The following is a 14,779-nucleotide window of genomic DNA, read 5'->3' as shown; positions in this document are numbered from 1 at the left end:
TAAGTGCTTGGCGGAGGAAGGCGATGGATAGGGACGACTGGCGGGAAATTCTTGAGGAGGCTAGGACCCACACAGAGTTGTCAAGCCAGAATACTGATTACTTATACAGTGTTCGGGATTATCTTTAATATAATTTCGTATTATTAAAGTCACTTCATTAATTTCCTTATATTATTAGTAGGAGCGATATTGATAAAAACTTTATATAGAACTTATTAAAGTTCTTGATTCTTCTTTTGTACTTTATCAGACATAATTATGTCAACAGTGTCAGGAGTAAGTATCCTACAAACTGAATAGCACACTTGAATAACTTATTCTTGGAAAAATTAATAGATTAAAACGAGCAAAATATTTCACGTTATTGTAATCAAAAAGTATTAAAGAGAACTATAAATTTTACATCAAAAATGAGTCATTTTAGCTTTTTGTTTTGATCATCGTCAAGAGAAATTACTTTAAATGTCCTCCTCTTCTGGCCTTCTTTGTGCTAGTTGAGTCTGTAATTGTTTCGAAATAACCTCAATTATAAATAAATAAGATGCCGCACTGAAATTGCATGGTCAACTTTTAACAGAATAAGGAAACTTTTCTTTAATTACAATGTCAATATAATGCTCTGGATAAGAATGCTTCCATGTTACACTTTCTTTACACTTTTATATGGGCTTGAGGCCTGGACACTAATGAAAGAGAGGAGAAAAATACTAAGTAATAGAAGCAAAAAATACCATGAGCTTAGAGAGATAAGTAAAAGAATACAAAAATGTATTATTTATGTATCAAGATAGACAACCGAAAGTATAAAAGTGAACAAATCTAACAAACGATTGAAAATAACAAGAGTCTCAAAGTTCAAAGGAGATAATTGACAAATGCAAAAAGAAATAATTAAATTAAAGGATAGAGATATAAATATCATCACCAATAGAGATGAATTACTTAGAGTAGTGGAATTATACAAAAATTCAGAAAAGTTAAAAAATTCAGAAAAAAGATTAGTCAACCAGGGAACGGAATTGATGCCTACTATATTAGCAAACGAAATAAGAAACGCACTAAAGAAAATGAAAAGAAATAAAGCTCCGTGAGAAGATAATATCGTTATAGAAGCCACAAAGATTAGAGGAGATAGATATTTAGAGAATATAAAGAAATTGTCTTTACACTACCTTTTTATGTCTAAATAATTCAAAATATATGAAATTTGGTCCGTCATATTGGATCGGCCATTTTGAATTTTTTAATTTTAAAAATTCGTAATCAACAAGATCGAAAATCTTATACTAGGTACACGTGCATATCCAATTTAATATGCATTTATACTTTTGGACACATTTTCAGCAATTCGTCCCACTGTGCGTTGGGGGAAAGTCGCATAGATTATCGGTACTTTAGAGCTAATACCCAAAAGAGCTTCTAAACAGTGAAAGATCTCATATTTAGGCCATATTGTAAGAGGCGATAAATATAATCTTCAAAAAACCATTTTCTTTTTTTTAGTCTTTACTACTCTATTTGTTGTCATTCGGCTTATATGATCGCTCCCTATTTCTTACCCAGTTCTTGATGTTCTTCACCTTGCATCTATGTTGTATAGCTGTACTTGTAGATCTGTCCCATAGTGTCTTACCATCAATTTTTCTAAGTGTTTTCATCTCTGCTGTTTCTAACATTTTTTTTTGTACTCTCAGTGTCAGGTCGTATTTCTGCCGTGTATATCATTATTGGTGTGATGACTGTTCTGTAAATTCTGCTTTTCATTTCTTTCCCGATATTTTTATTTCTCCATATTGTTTTATTCAGGCAGCCTGCGGCTCTGTTTGCTCTGTTCACTTGATCTTTCACTCTTAAACTCCATCACTTGTTCTATTATCTGACCTTCCAGCTCCGATTTACATCTTAGTAAATTTGTTGTTGTAACCACACATTTTTTCTTTTTTGGGGAAATTAACATGTTAAATTATCTGACGGTTATATTACATTGGTGCAGCATACGTTGTAAATCGTCTTCTCTTTGAGAAAGCAGTATTGCGTCGACTGCATAGCAGATTCTTTTAAGTTGTTTTTCTCCCATTTGGTATAATTTTTTAGTTATTACTTTTTTTTATTATTTCATCCATAATCAGGTTGAACAATAGGGACTCAGGGAATCTCCCTGTCTTATTCCATTGTCATCTTCAATATGGTCGATTAGTTCTTTTTCTACTTTTACTTTTCTTGTGCTGTTTTGGTAGATATTTTCGATCGTTTTGATTATTCCTAGAGGTATCTCTCTTGCGTACAATAAATGGATAACGTCCTTTAATTTTACCCGGTTAAATGCGTTTTTAAGGTGCATGAAACATAGATATGACGGTTTGCTCTATCCTAATGATTTCTATTGCACTTGCCTCATTATAAATATAGCATCGGTGCATGATCTTCCCGACCTAAAACCTTGTTGTTCTTGTGCTAGTGTTATAATTTCATTTCGTGTACATCAAAACCATTTTAATGTCCAAAATTAAAGGTCCGAAAGGACAAGGTCACAAACAACGCTTTTGGTTCAGAGACATAAGAAACTGGTGTGGCATACCTGATATTAGTACAGTAATAAGAAGAGAATAAGAAGGATACCTACCTATAATCTAACTAGCACGCAAGCCTACACGCTGCATAGCGTAGGCACCAAAAGAAGAAGAAACTACAATAGATATGACACTAACCGTACATCTTTTGCTTAACACAAATTAACATGTGATAACAAACTTATTAAGTGTTTTCAAGGGCATTTTAATGTGTCCATTATTCTTGTTACTTATTTTTCTTTTGTTAAGTATTTCTACATGCTTCATTGATTATCATAAAGCATTTGATACAGTAAAACACGACAAGCTGATGGAGATATTAACAAATATTGGAATAAACACCTGTGATTTAAGAATTATTAGCAATCTTTACTGAAATAAAATATCGCCTATCCGTACAGAGGCAGGAGAATCTGACGATATCAAAATCAAACGTGGGGTCCGACAAGGATGTATACTATCACCCCTGCTGTTTAATTTATACTGAGAGGAAATTTTTCAAGAAGCAGTAGAAGATGTTGAAACCGGAATTCGAATTAGCGGAGAATGTATCAATAACATCAGATACGCCGGAGACCGATATGGACATATGGGATACAGCTATGGGGCTGTACAAAAGAAAGTAACATCCAAATTATACAACGATATCAGAATAAATTATTAAGGAACATCGTTAACGCTCCATGGTACTTAAGAAACTGTGATCTTCATCGAGTCCTCCAGATGGATACGGTTATCCAGACAATAAGTAAGTTTGCCGAGAGTCATGAACAAAGGCTCTCGAACCACGTGAATGTCGAGACCATCAAACTCCTAGACAACGCCAACCAGATAAGAAGACTTAAGAGAACGAAGCCGTTTGAGTTAGTGCTATAAGTGAGTGAAAGTGAAAAAGCAGAGCAAATCGCGGCTAAAGTGTACACGTTAGCTAGTAGTACTATAATGTATTAGAGCCTAAGGAATATTGCTGAATGTAACCTTAGATAAGTTTTTTGTAATATTTGTATATAGAACTAACTTGCTTATTGATCAGAGTGAATGATCAGATAGCAATAATCATAAGATTCCTGTTGGAGTTTTATTAAATAAAAAAAAATCAGATACGCGGATGACACGCTGGTATTCGCTGACGGTTATGAAGCCCTCCAGAAGTTAATAAATAGAATCACAGAAGTGATATAGACTTTCACTGAACACTAAGAAAACAAAATGTATGATGATCTCTAAGAAGGAACATCAAATTGAAAGAATCAGTATGAATGGTCAACCAATAGAAAGAGTAAAAACATACACCTACCCTGGTACGAACGTCAATAAAAATTGGGACCATTCCCTAGAAATACAATCTAGGATAGAGAAAGCAAGATCTACATTTCAAAAAATGGCTAAGCTATTCAAATGCTACAATTTATCAGTACCCATAAAAATCAGGTTACTACGATGTTATATCTTTTTTACACCGTTGTATGGAGTTGAGTCCTGGACTCTCACAGACGCTACCCGTTAGAAAATTGAGGCTTTCCAAGTGTGGCTTTATCGTAGAATCTAGAAGATATCCTATACAAACACGTTACTGACCAGGACGTTTTATTAATAATCCAAAAAGGAAAAGAGTTGCTAACCACAATAAAAACAGCCAAAATTGAATATCTCGGTCACATCATGAGGAACAGCGAAAGATATGGATTGCTGCAATTAATTCTTCAAGGAAAAGAAGAAGGAAAACGATGGCCAGGAAGGCGAAGAATTTCCTGGCTGACAAATCTACGTACGTACCACAAATATTTTCAGAGCCGCAGTTTTTCGCCAACATCCGAAACGGATAGGCAGTACAACAAGAAGAAGAGTATTAACTTCAGAAACTCATGGATGTAAGTATTAATTAAAATTTGATTAAAATTAAATAAAATAAAATTTTTCCTACCCTACAGTGTTTATTCGATATTACAGAACACTGGATCTTAATAAATCTCTTAAAAAATAGTCGACACCCCTTATTAGTATATTAAAATGTATCTTTACGCAGATTACGCAGAATATACAAAAAGATATAACATCCAAACCAGTTCAAGCAGTTATTGGAGACGTCTTCAACAAATTCTTCTAAAGAGGCGATACGAGGTAATAAAATAAACAGAAAATATTTAAAGCATCGACAAGACGCTGAATATATACACAATTCTAAAACTATAAAATAAAACATAACAAAACCTCAATATAATATGATTGGAACAAATCTTAACAATTAAAATAATAGCAGAAATTTAAAGCGGATAACATTGACTTGCGTTTAAAAATTAAATTATATTATAAAATATGTACACCCATCTTAAAACGAAAATATGTAGCAAGTGTATAAGTACTAGTTGTTTTAGGTTGTACTTTACAAGTCTGGGCACTACAAAGATAAAACATTACAAAAGGAAAAGATCAAACATAAAAATAAGCATAATATATCAAGCATATAAAACATAAACATTGAATAATAACCGATTGGATTAGGGAAGCAGCAAATGCCATAGACGTTACAGAACAAGTTTTAAAACTAAAATGGAAATTTTTAGGTTCTACCGTTGATTGAATAGGGTTATTCAATCAACGGTTCTACTATTCGACAAAAGGATGATATATGAAATGTGCAGATAATCTTCAGACAAAATGCAGGATCCATATAATAAAGATAAGTTAAAGAGACTAACGCGGCTTATGTCTAAAAATAGATAAAATATGGTACGATAGTAGATACCAAATTGTGAATAAATAAAAACATTTGTAATATGTTGAGAAAAAAGTTTAATTTAAAATTGTAACTACTAGTGGTACATACGTGTAGTCAGAGTAGTTTAATACTGTAGTCAATGTATAATCAATCTTTCCTAAGTTAATGACAAAGTGTACAACACGTTTCCCTCAACTTAAACCCTATTCAATCAAATTTCATGCACGGCTGATATCAGCTTTAACCTTCGACATATAAAACGTAATTACCCTGGTTAATAGAACTGCGATTAGGGGTGAATTGGAGTTCATTATAAATTGTATGAACCTTCTCACATAGCGGCTGCAATCAATATTATCGCGGGAAAGCTAACGACCTAAATACCACTTAAAAAAGTGGTACAGATTACCAGATAGTTTGTCTGCATGGTGGGTAGTTTGCCAAAAAACTGTTAATCAATTTGTTTAATTGAAATGCGGTTTTTACCAGAAAAGTATTACTTTACAGTCAGTTTTAATTAAACTAGATAAATTGATTGTTGGACACGAAAATTTTTTTAATCAATACTGCGTTAATGACAGTCATAAAATTAAAAATAAAACAATTAAGTTTAATCATTGGTAGTTAGTAATTCTGAGAAACTAATTCTCTAAAAACTCTACAAACTAACTAAAACTGTGGCAAATATCAAAAGAGATATAGCAAAGATTGGAGTTACCTTTCTGACAGAAACTGATTGACAACTGACTTAGTGGTAAGACTTAGTCATGAACTCCCCTGTAAAGTTTTAAAAATATTTCTGTATAGGTTCAATAATTCCATAATTACCATAATTAATTAGCAGTTGAAAGGGTATTGTTTTTCTGGAAATACAAAATTCAAAGATAATTGCAGGACTGGCCCTATAGTAAAATATCTTCAATTTAGTAAAATACAAAAACAGTAGTTACAGTCTGCCACCTGAATACGTTTTATATAACTTACACCTGACTGAAAATTGAGCCTGAGTCAATTGGCCACCAAAATAGACGACCAAAAAATTATACTGAAGATTCAAGAACGGAAAATAGATAATTTGAAATTTTTGTCGTAATATTTCAATTTCTATTTTAAATCAACGTCCAAATTATTTCTGATATTATATATTATGGTATAACGTAACGTGTCCAAAAGCTGATTATAAATTTTTGTCTAATTGTGTATTTTGTCTAATTTTCGTTTGTTTTATTAAATTTTATAAAAATACTCAGTATATATGTAACTAAAATTTTTACAAACCAGAGATAACCAGACATGTGAGCTCCCACGTTGCATAGGATTAGTCTGGGCAGCGTTTGGTAAATTCTTTTCTTCTTCTTCTTCCTCTTTATAAGCAATTCTGCTTGTTCATTGGCGGATTAAAACCTCTATGGAAGGTTGTCACTCCATCTTTTACGCAGTCGTCCGATACTTCTTCTGCCGATTGGTGACTTATCTCTTGCTATTTTGGCGACACGAGTCTCCTCCATTCTACTTATGTGGTTATTCCATTCTTTTTTCTATTTTGTGTCCATTCATTTATACACTGTACGTTACATTTTCTTCTAATGTCTTTACTTCTCTTTTGATCTCTCAGCATATTTCCTGTAATTCTTCGCAGTACTCTCATCTCTGCCGTTTTCAGTAGCCTTTGCGTTGTGACTGTGTCGGGTCTTGTTTCTGAGGCATATGTCATTATTGGTCTTACACTGGCTTTATAAATCCTGGACTTCATTTCAGTGTTAATGTGTCTGTTTCGCCATATAGTGTTATTAAGGCATCCTGTCAGTCTATTTGCTTTTTGTACTTAATCTCTCACTTCTTTGTCCAGGTCTCCATAGCTAGGAGTGTAATTCCCAGGTACTTTATTTCCATTACTTGTTCAATGCTGATACCGTTTGGTAAATTAAACTATGTATTTAAATCGGATCTACCCATATGTCTCAAAAGGAAAATCTTTTACCAATGTGTGTTACCTGTACTCACTTATGGAGCGGAAACATTAACACTCACAAAAAAAAGGTAGTTAATAAGATTCGCGTGACTCAGATGGCTATGGAGCACCAAATGTTGGGTGCCTCTCTGAGAGACCGAAGCGCAAACGAAGAAATACGTCGTAGAACAAAAACAACAGACGCTATCGAAAAAATCGGGTCGTTAAAATGGAATAGGCAAGACACGTCGGCAGATTATCAGACAACCGACGGACAAAACGTATTGTGCAGTGGAGACCAAGGCAAGAAGCGATACGGAGCAGATGACGTCCACCAACTAGATGGACTTACGACCTGAACCGTGTTAGCAATAACTGGATGCAAGTCGCACAAGACAGAGATAGATGGAAATAGCAGAGGAAGACCTATGTCTAACAGTGGACGCATACAGGTTGATGATGATGTCTATTACAAAATGTCGTGATCAAAGAAAAGGCATTTGCATGCTTCGTTCACTTCGAAAAGGCATTTGATACAGTACAGCATGTAAAATTATGATACAAAATATAGGAATAGATGACAGAGATATTGTGTCATCAGACACTACGTACGGACGATACATTATTTCTGTCAGAGAATATTGAAGGTCCAAATTCGGCTTGATCGTATTCACGAAGTGGGAGAGGAAATGGGCATTAAAATAAACTCAAACAAAACCATATTTTTAATCTTTAGCGATCTTCAAACGAAGAATAGCAATTAATAAAACTACTTTTATGAAAACAAAGACATTTCTTTGCAATAATCATCTCAGTTTAGAACTAAGACAAAAAATGGTTAAGTGCTATATTTGGCCTGTACTTTTGTATGGAGAAGAAGTGTGGACACGAAAAGTATCACTTATGAACAGAAATGAAGCATTGGAAATGTGGATTCATAGGAAAATGCTGAAGATATCTTGGACAGCAAGAAAAACTGACGATGAAGTACTAAGCAGGTACAACAAAGATAGAGAATTGCTAAAGATTGTTAAACATCGAAAAATGTTTTATCTGGGACATGTAGTGCGAGGAAATCAATATAGAATATTACAACTGATTCTTAAAGGCAAAATAGAAGGCCGTAGAGGTGTAGAAAGAAAACAGGTTTTTTGGTTAAAAAACATTCGTGAATGGACTGAGATATCAAACGCAGGACAATTATTCCACGTGGCAGAAGATCGAGAAGCCTTCGCAATGGTGATCGCTAACGTCGGGTAACTCTGATATGGCACGCCAAGAAAAAGATTTTTCCCAAGTAAAGTTTCGTAATCAAGGCTCAATTTCGCCCACCCAGAACTAACTAACAGTACTTTTATCTATTTAAATATTTTTTTATACAAGACACACCTTTCCAACTCTATTTAATTTTTCCGTTGTTCACACAGTCTGTGTCGTTTTAACTGACAAGAACCACTTGTTTAAGTCGAGCAAAGAAACATGTTGCTCTCTAAGTATTAAAATCTTTATCCATTGTCATCGACCTAGGGTCGCATTAGAATTTAAAGTTTTAAACATGTAAAACCATATATTGATGTCACCGCTACTACATATTTTAGTGTTAGTTCCAGTATAAACAGAAGGCACTGGGGATGATCTGAACTAGATCGAAAACGTTACGTTATGTACCTGTAAATTTTGGACGACACTTTTAAAAAGTTTTAAATTAAATGTTTTATACCAAGATACAAATTTGAAGTGTTTTACTTCTGTATAAATGATTAATTTTGTGTCCCTTGTTTTGTCGCATATCAAATTTATATTTTTTTATCTGGTTAAAGTCCCGTTGGGAGTCCCAGTTTATCCTGTTCGGACAATTTTATCCTATTTTTGAGGCAACCTTTATCCCTTTTGAGAAACCAAGTTTGTTTCATTGGAAATGTAATATTCTCCTAATTCGAAGGTCATCTTTGTGTCAGTTCGGACGAAAGGACCCATTTATTCTGGGCCGAAGCCACAATCCAGTTAATGTGATAATATTTAAATATTTATTTATTTATATTTAAATTATTGTGAGTATATTCTCCTTATATTCTAAGACAATTCGAGTGATGATACTTTTAAGTTAAGAAAGTTTATATAAAAACCCAAGAGACTGAATTGAGTTACGAGATAGAGTTTAATATTTAAAAGCTTTTTGTTATATATTATTATAGTGCATATTTCATTATGCATTATTAAATATTTTTAATGTTAATATTTTCGTGCAGTCTCTATTTTAAACATGTTTGAACTGAAATGGATTAACTAAATTGCATGTTTTTATTATTTTAAACACATACTTAATCCATTGCAAAGTGGACTTAAATTAAATAAGATGTTTTAAATATATTTTGATATGGTTAATTTCACATTTTTCATTTTTATGATATTTAAACTTTTCTCTTTGGTTTGTAAACATCCCATTTTGTAACAGTTCGTCACTTTCTAATTATAATTTAAAATTAAATAAATAGTCATTTATAATCACTAAGAGTTAGGAAATCCATATTACCTATTTAGAAACTTGGAATTTCGTATTCCCTACTTAGGTATTTCACAATTCATATAGTTGTTAGAGCGTAGTATGCGCGAAACGAAAGATTTGTAACTGCCCTGGGATAAATCATCACTTTTAGAAAGACAGTCAATTGGAATGGCGGGTTAATTCATGTGATTAAGTTTTCAAGAATTTATTTTAAGTTAAGAAAAAGTATTAAATTTAGAGAAAAAGTTATTTGATTTTTATTAGGGAATAAGTATTATTTTGGTTTGTTTTTTCTTGCTGAAATCCATAATTAACCCGGTAAGTCGAAATTTAACATTTAATAAGCAGCCACTTTGAAACATCCTTTTCTAAATTTTATACACCAGCCAAAAGTTGTTTCATTATATCATATTTTTCGGCCTTTGCACTGATAATCTATTATTTTTCCTATTCATTGAACTCATATATTTTATTCCAAAACTCAGATAATTGTTTTAATCTACCTTAGCTCCCAGCAAATTTCATAAAAATCAACTTTTGGGTAAACACTTTATCTTTATACAAGATGAAAAACCTTGGTTTTTCACTTTCTACTTTCAAACATAATGAAAACGGAACAGAATCTGGTCTATTTTTTAGCCGTCTCACTATTTTCACACACACATACTGGAAAATCTTACAGGAAATCATTTGGGAGAACAGAAGTCACACGGGACCTAAAAATTTATCAATTTTTTTCGTTGGGCTTTGGTTTTCGTTCACCAGGATTTGGTCTGTTTCGTTCACCAGAATTGAGTTGGTAAAGAGCTCTTCCAATGCCGTCCATACTAGAGGCCCGAAATCGATCGTAAGACCTCAACAATAATATTCTTTGTTTGTATAATATTTTTTTTGGTACATTTACATATTTCAATTTTATTACGTAACATCCCCCTAAAGGCATTATTTTTTAGTAATGATGAACTGTCATTTCATGTAATAATAATTAACCGTTATTATCATAAATAGTAACTATTTATAAGGGAAAGCTTTAATGCCCCCATAATCCCTCGTATGTCAGGTATTTATATACATATTTAACCCGAGAGCTATTATTATTATTATTTTCGAATATATCATTTTACTTGATGTTCTATTTTTAATCGAAACCGAAGTGTAGAAATACTTCTTTCTAGTAGGAGAGATATACATATTAGATGATAGGGTTATTTTTCATAGTTAGGGGTTCTTTTATATGCAAAAGTTAGGTTTTAACTGTACATAATAGGTCTAAGCAGAAATGAAATTGGGTTGTACATACTATATGTTTTATTAGAACCTTTTTTCGTTTTTGAAAACTAATTAAGACAACCCTTACAGCAAAAAATTAATTAAAATCCTTTGTAAAAGGTACATATTTGTCATTTCAATCAGTTGCTTCCATAAAGTCCTCGTAGACACACCGTCTCAGGACTTGCAACTTCAACGTGGAGTCATATGTCGCCATGTTACCTAATCCAACGGTAACTTTAACATCATAAGTATTTATAAGATATAATGTCGAACAAATATAACTAATTATTTGTTAACGGGTTTTTACCCATATATTTAGTGGCTACATTCATGTACTCCTAGACACCGATGATGGAATGATGTATTCCGAAAACGTTTTGTCTAACACAGCCCGTTTGGGTTTTTAAAAATATATACCTTTTACAAAGGATTTTAATTAATTTTTTAATATATGGTATACAGCCAAATATAGGAACGTAGATTCCTTGTGGACCTTACAGCAACATCAGGTACGTTGGGAAGTAACGTTGATACTTTCCTGGCGCCCACAATATTTTTTTAGTAAGTTCCTTATTTCAGTACTCTTTCCTAGTTAATTTATCATTGATTCTATCAGTTTATCATATTCATTTATAGGTAACTATCTTTTACGTGCGTGCAAATTGGCCGAATTCTCACACATTGTGTGATGTGTTATTATAACAAATTCTTGTTATAATTTCTTTTTTTTTTGGTGATTTAAATATTTAAACACCGTGGCGTCCTGTTTTTGAAGAGTTGTTCTCTTCCCTATTTCTTTTTTGTTGTTTTTTATATATTCTTTCTTCTGTTTTTCACCTCTATTAACGATCGCCCATAATCGATCCGGACTGAGCAGCGATGCCTTCGAGCATATAGTGTATCGGTATTAAATTAACTTCTTAGTAATCTAGATCACATGTATGGTACAATAATTTGTAAAGATTAAAATTTGTAAAAAAAATGTTTTGTATTATTGTAAGTGCCGAATATTTTCCCCGCTATTTTCGAAATTTATTATATTCATGCCTTACCACATTTTCCAATAACATTACTTTATATATTAACATGAATTATTTGGGAGTTGCTTTTACGACCAGTCCTTATTTTCTTTGTGTATGAGGAGTTGTTTGATTATAAGGTTTAGATAAGTTTAATATCACGAGGGTATATTTATTTTTTATTCAAAATAAACGTGATTTGGTCATGTGTTATTTTATCAAATGCTTTTTCATAATCGATAAATTAAACGTACACTTCTTTGTTTACATCCAAGCAGCCTTGGTGTAAGTACATTTATACTAAATAGGGCCTTTCTGATTCCTGAACCATGAGTTGTTAATACGAAAGATTAAGCTACTTTTAGCCACTTTTATTTTGCCATTTCTAAATGATCAACAGATAAGACTTGTTCAAATAGAAATTTTATTTAGTGAAACTTTTATTACCGATTTAAAAAAAAATATGTTTTGTTTAGATTGTGCGACCCATCTCAGCAATCCTAGTAATTGACGTCCAAAATGATTTTATCTGTGGAACTCTAGACATCCGAAACTGTCCAGCTAAGCAGAATCCCGAAGAAATTATTCCACCAATCAACAGTCTTCTGGATACCATAGAATTTGATGCCATATTTTATTCGTACGACTGGCATCCTAGTGATCATGTGTCATTCATCGACAATATAAATTTGAGAAAGTTACATGAAAGTAGTCCTATTACCGATCCCGAAAAAGTGCAAATGTATGATACGGTAGTATTCGAGGGTGATCCTCCAATGACCCAAAGACTATGGCCAAGACATTGTGTGCAGAATACTTGGGGTAGTGAGCTACACAAAGACCTGAAGGTAAATACGATTTTTTAAAACTAAAATCATTAACATATATGGTACTGTCACGTTTTTTAAATATCTCTTTGAAATATGAAAGTAGTATACTTTTCCTAACACATTTAGTTTTACATGAAAACTTGTATTTTAACCTAGTTTCCTTATAGTTGTTATTTATATTAGGGTATAACACATATTACAATTGGATTTTAAATGTCTTAAAGTCTATTGTCTCATAAGTAACCACTTCAGTAGAGTGTAATTTTGACCCCACCATGGGATCTGTCACGTTGACCTGAGGTGATTATTCTTTCAAATCTTAAACAGGTTAATAATCACAAGCTACTTGATCGTATTTTGTATAAAAATATACAAATCTTACGTTATAAGTGAATATTATGCTCTTTTTTCTCATGATAAATATTTTAAGGACCATTTTTAAAATATCCAATCTAAGTATACCATTCAATCGCTTGAAGGTTTTTGGTTTAAGTTTGCTGATCTAACGATAAACATTAGTCACTTTTATGGCTTAAGTACATAGAAAGTATTTTCCAGTCCAGTAACAAATATTTTACCTATAACATAAACCCAATTTTAAAAATATACAGATTTTAGAAAGATGCTCAAATTATAATAAAATATGTATACTGGACATAATTCATATTGTAAGGAAAATCAGCTCAGGCAACCAAAGCGAAAAAGATCAGGTGATAATAAGTGCACAGAAACATTACAAAGGTCTCGTTACTCAAAATCGGGAGCGTCATTGGAGTGGGTAGGGATATGACTAATATAAGAATATTGGATAGATAACAAATATATAATAAATAGATACCAGATTGACCTACAAAAGCCAAAAAATACTGAATACAGCTAAACTGCAAAAGATTGGTCGCCAATAAATCTTCATCCAAGATTTATACAGGACTAAAATCGTCAGAAAACATATAAAAGAATTACATAAGCAAAACTATTAACATTAACATACTTAATTATATGATTCAAAAAAGTTATATCGTCAATAAAACAATACAAAAAGTTATATCGTTATAAAATATCTTTTCGTACTCAATTATCAAAATTTTAGGTTTAAGACGTTCGTTAAATCTTACGGTATGTGTTTCTAAACAAAGAAAGGGCACTGATCCACAGGTCGAATCCCTTTCTTACCTCGTCGGCAAAAAGACTATCAAGAAGGAAGATTGGTGACATAGTGACGTGTAAGTAGCTTGGCGTTAAAACTTTATAGATCACACAACCGTATCACCAGCTATCGCAATAACAAAACTAACAATCTAGTGAAATCTGGACGTTTTGATATTTTATACCTTTTTTCCAGGCGATTTGAAAACACTCATGTAAAATTTTTTATTAGGAAATACAAATAATATAATAGGTCTTATATAACGTGGGAACTTATGTACGGCGTACTAAGATGTAATAAAAACACTCTACGAGATAGTGTAGTCACGTCTTAGTGTAACACTCACAAAAATTTTAAGGGCTGGAAAAATACTGTACATATACACAATATTAAACAATATTAAAAAACAACCAATGTGTATCAATAATTAAACTGATATCAAAGAGCTCTGCCATGCATATTGTAATTTATTTATTTAAGTATAAACACATTTACTATGGTACTGTCAAATATTACATCTGGAGATGCACAGACAAAATGAATAATGTATATTCGCTTTTAAGGAGTTGCTTGTTTCTCATAATTTTTAGTTTAAAATATTTAAATAATTCTTTAGTGTTGATCACTTACTTTTGGTTTTAAATCATTGAAAATATTGCTGATTGTTATGTCTGATTACTGTATTTTCCATATTCCATTAGGGTATGAATAACAGTAATATAAAGTATCTCGGGTTATATTAGACTGGAAACTTACCTGAAACTG

At 32.2% G+C, this 14,779-nt stretch overlaps 2 protein-coding genes across 2 annotated transcripts in view; one reads left to right on the top strand and one right to left on the bottom strand.

Annotated features, from left to right (window-relative positions):
- Positions 1-14,779, bottom strand: part of LOC140443550 (coiled-coil domain-containing protein AGAP005037) — a 1,206,743-nt gene that overhangs the window by 313,393 nt on the left and 878,571 nt on the right. The gene's annotated exons all lie outside the window — the stretch shown is intronic.
- Positions 1-14,779, top strand: part of Naam (Nicotinamide amidase) — a 67,409-nt gene that overhangs the window by 38,730 nt on the left and 13,900 nt on the right. Inside the window, exon 3 of the mRNA XM_072534871.1 lies at positions 12,514-12,885. Within this exon, the coding sequence (XP_072390972.1) occupies positions 12,514-12,885 (372 nt within the window). The remainder of the gene's footprint in view (positions 1-12,513; positions 12,886-14,779) is intronic.

This window comes from Diabrotica undecimpunctata, chromosome 6, assembly GCF_040954645.1.
Source record: "Diabrotica undecimpunctata isolate CICGRU chromosome 6, icDiaUnde3, whole genome shotgun sequence".
NCBI lineage: Eukaryota > Metazoa > Arthropoda > Insecta > Coleoptera > Chrysomelidae > Diabrotica > Diabrotica undecimpunctata.
This window is presented reverse-complemented; position numbering and strand designations above follow the sequence as displayed.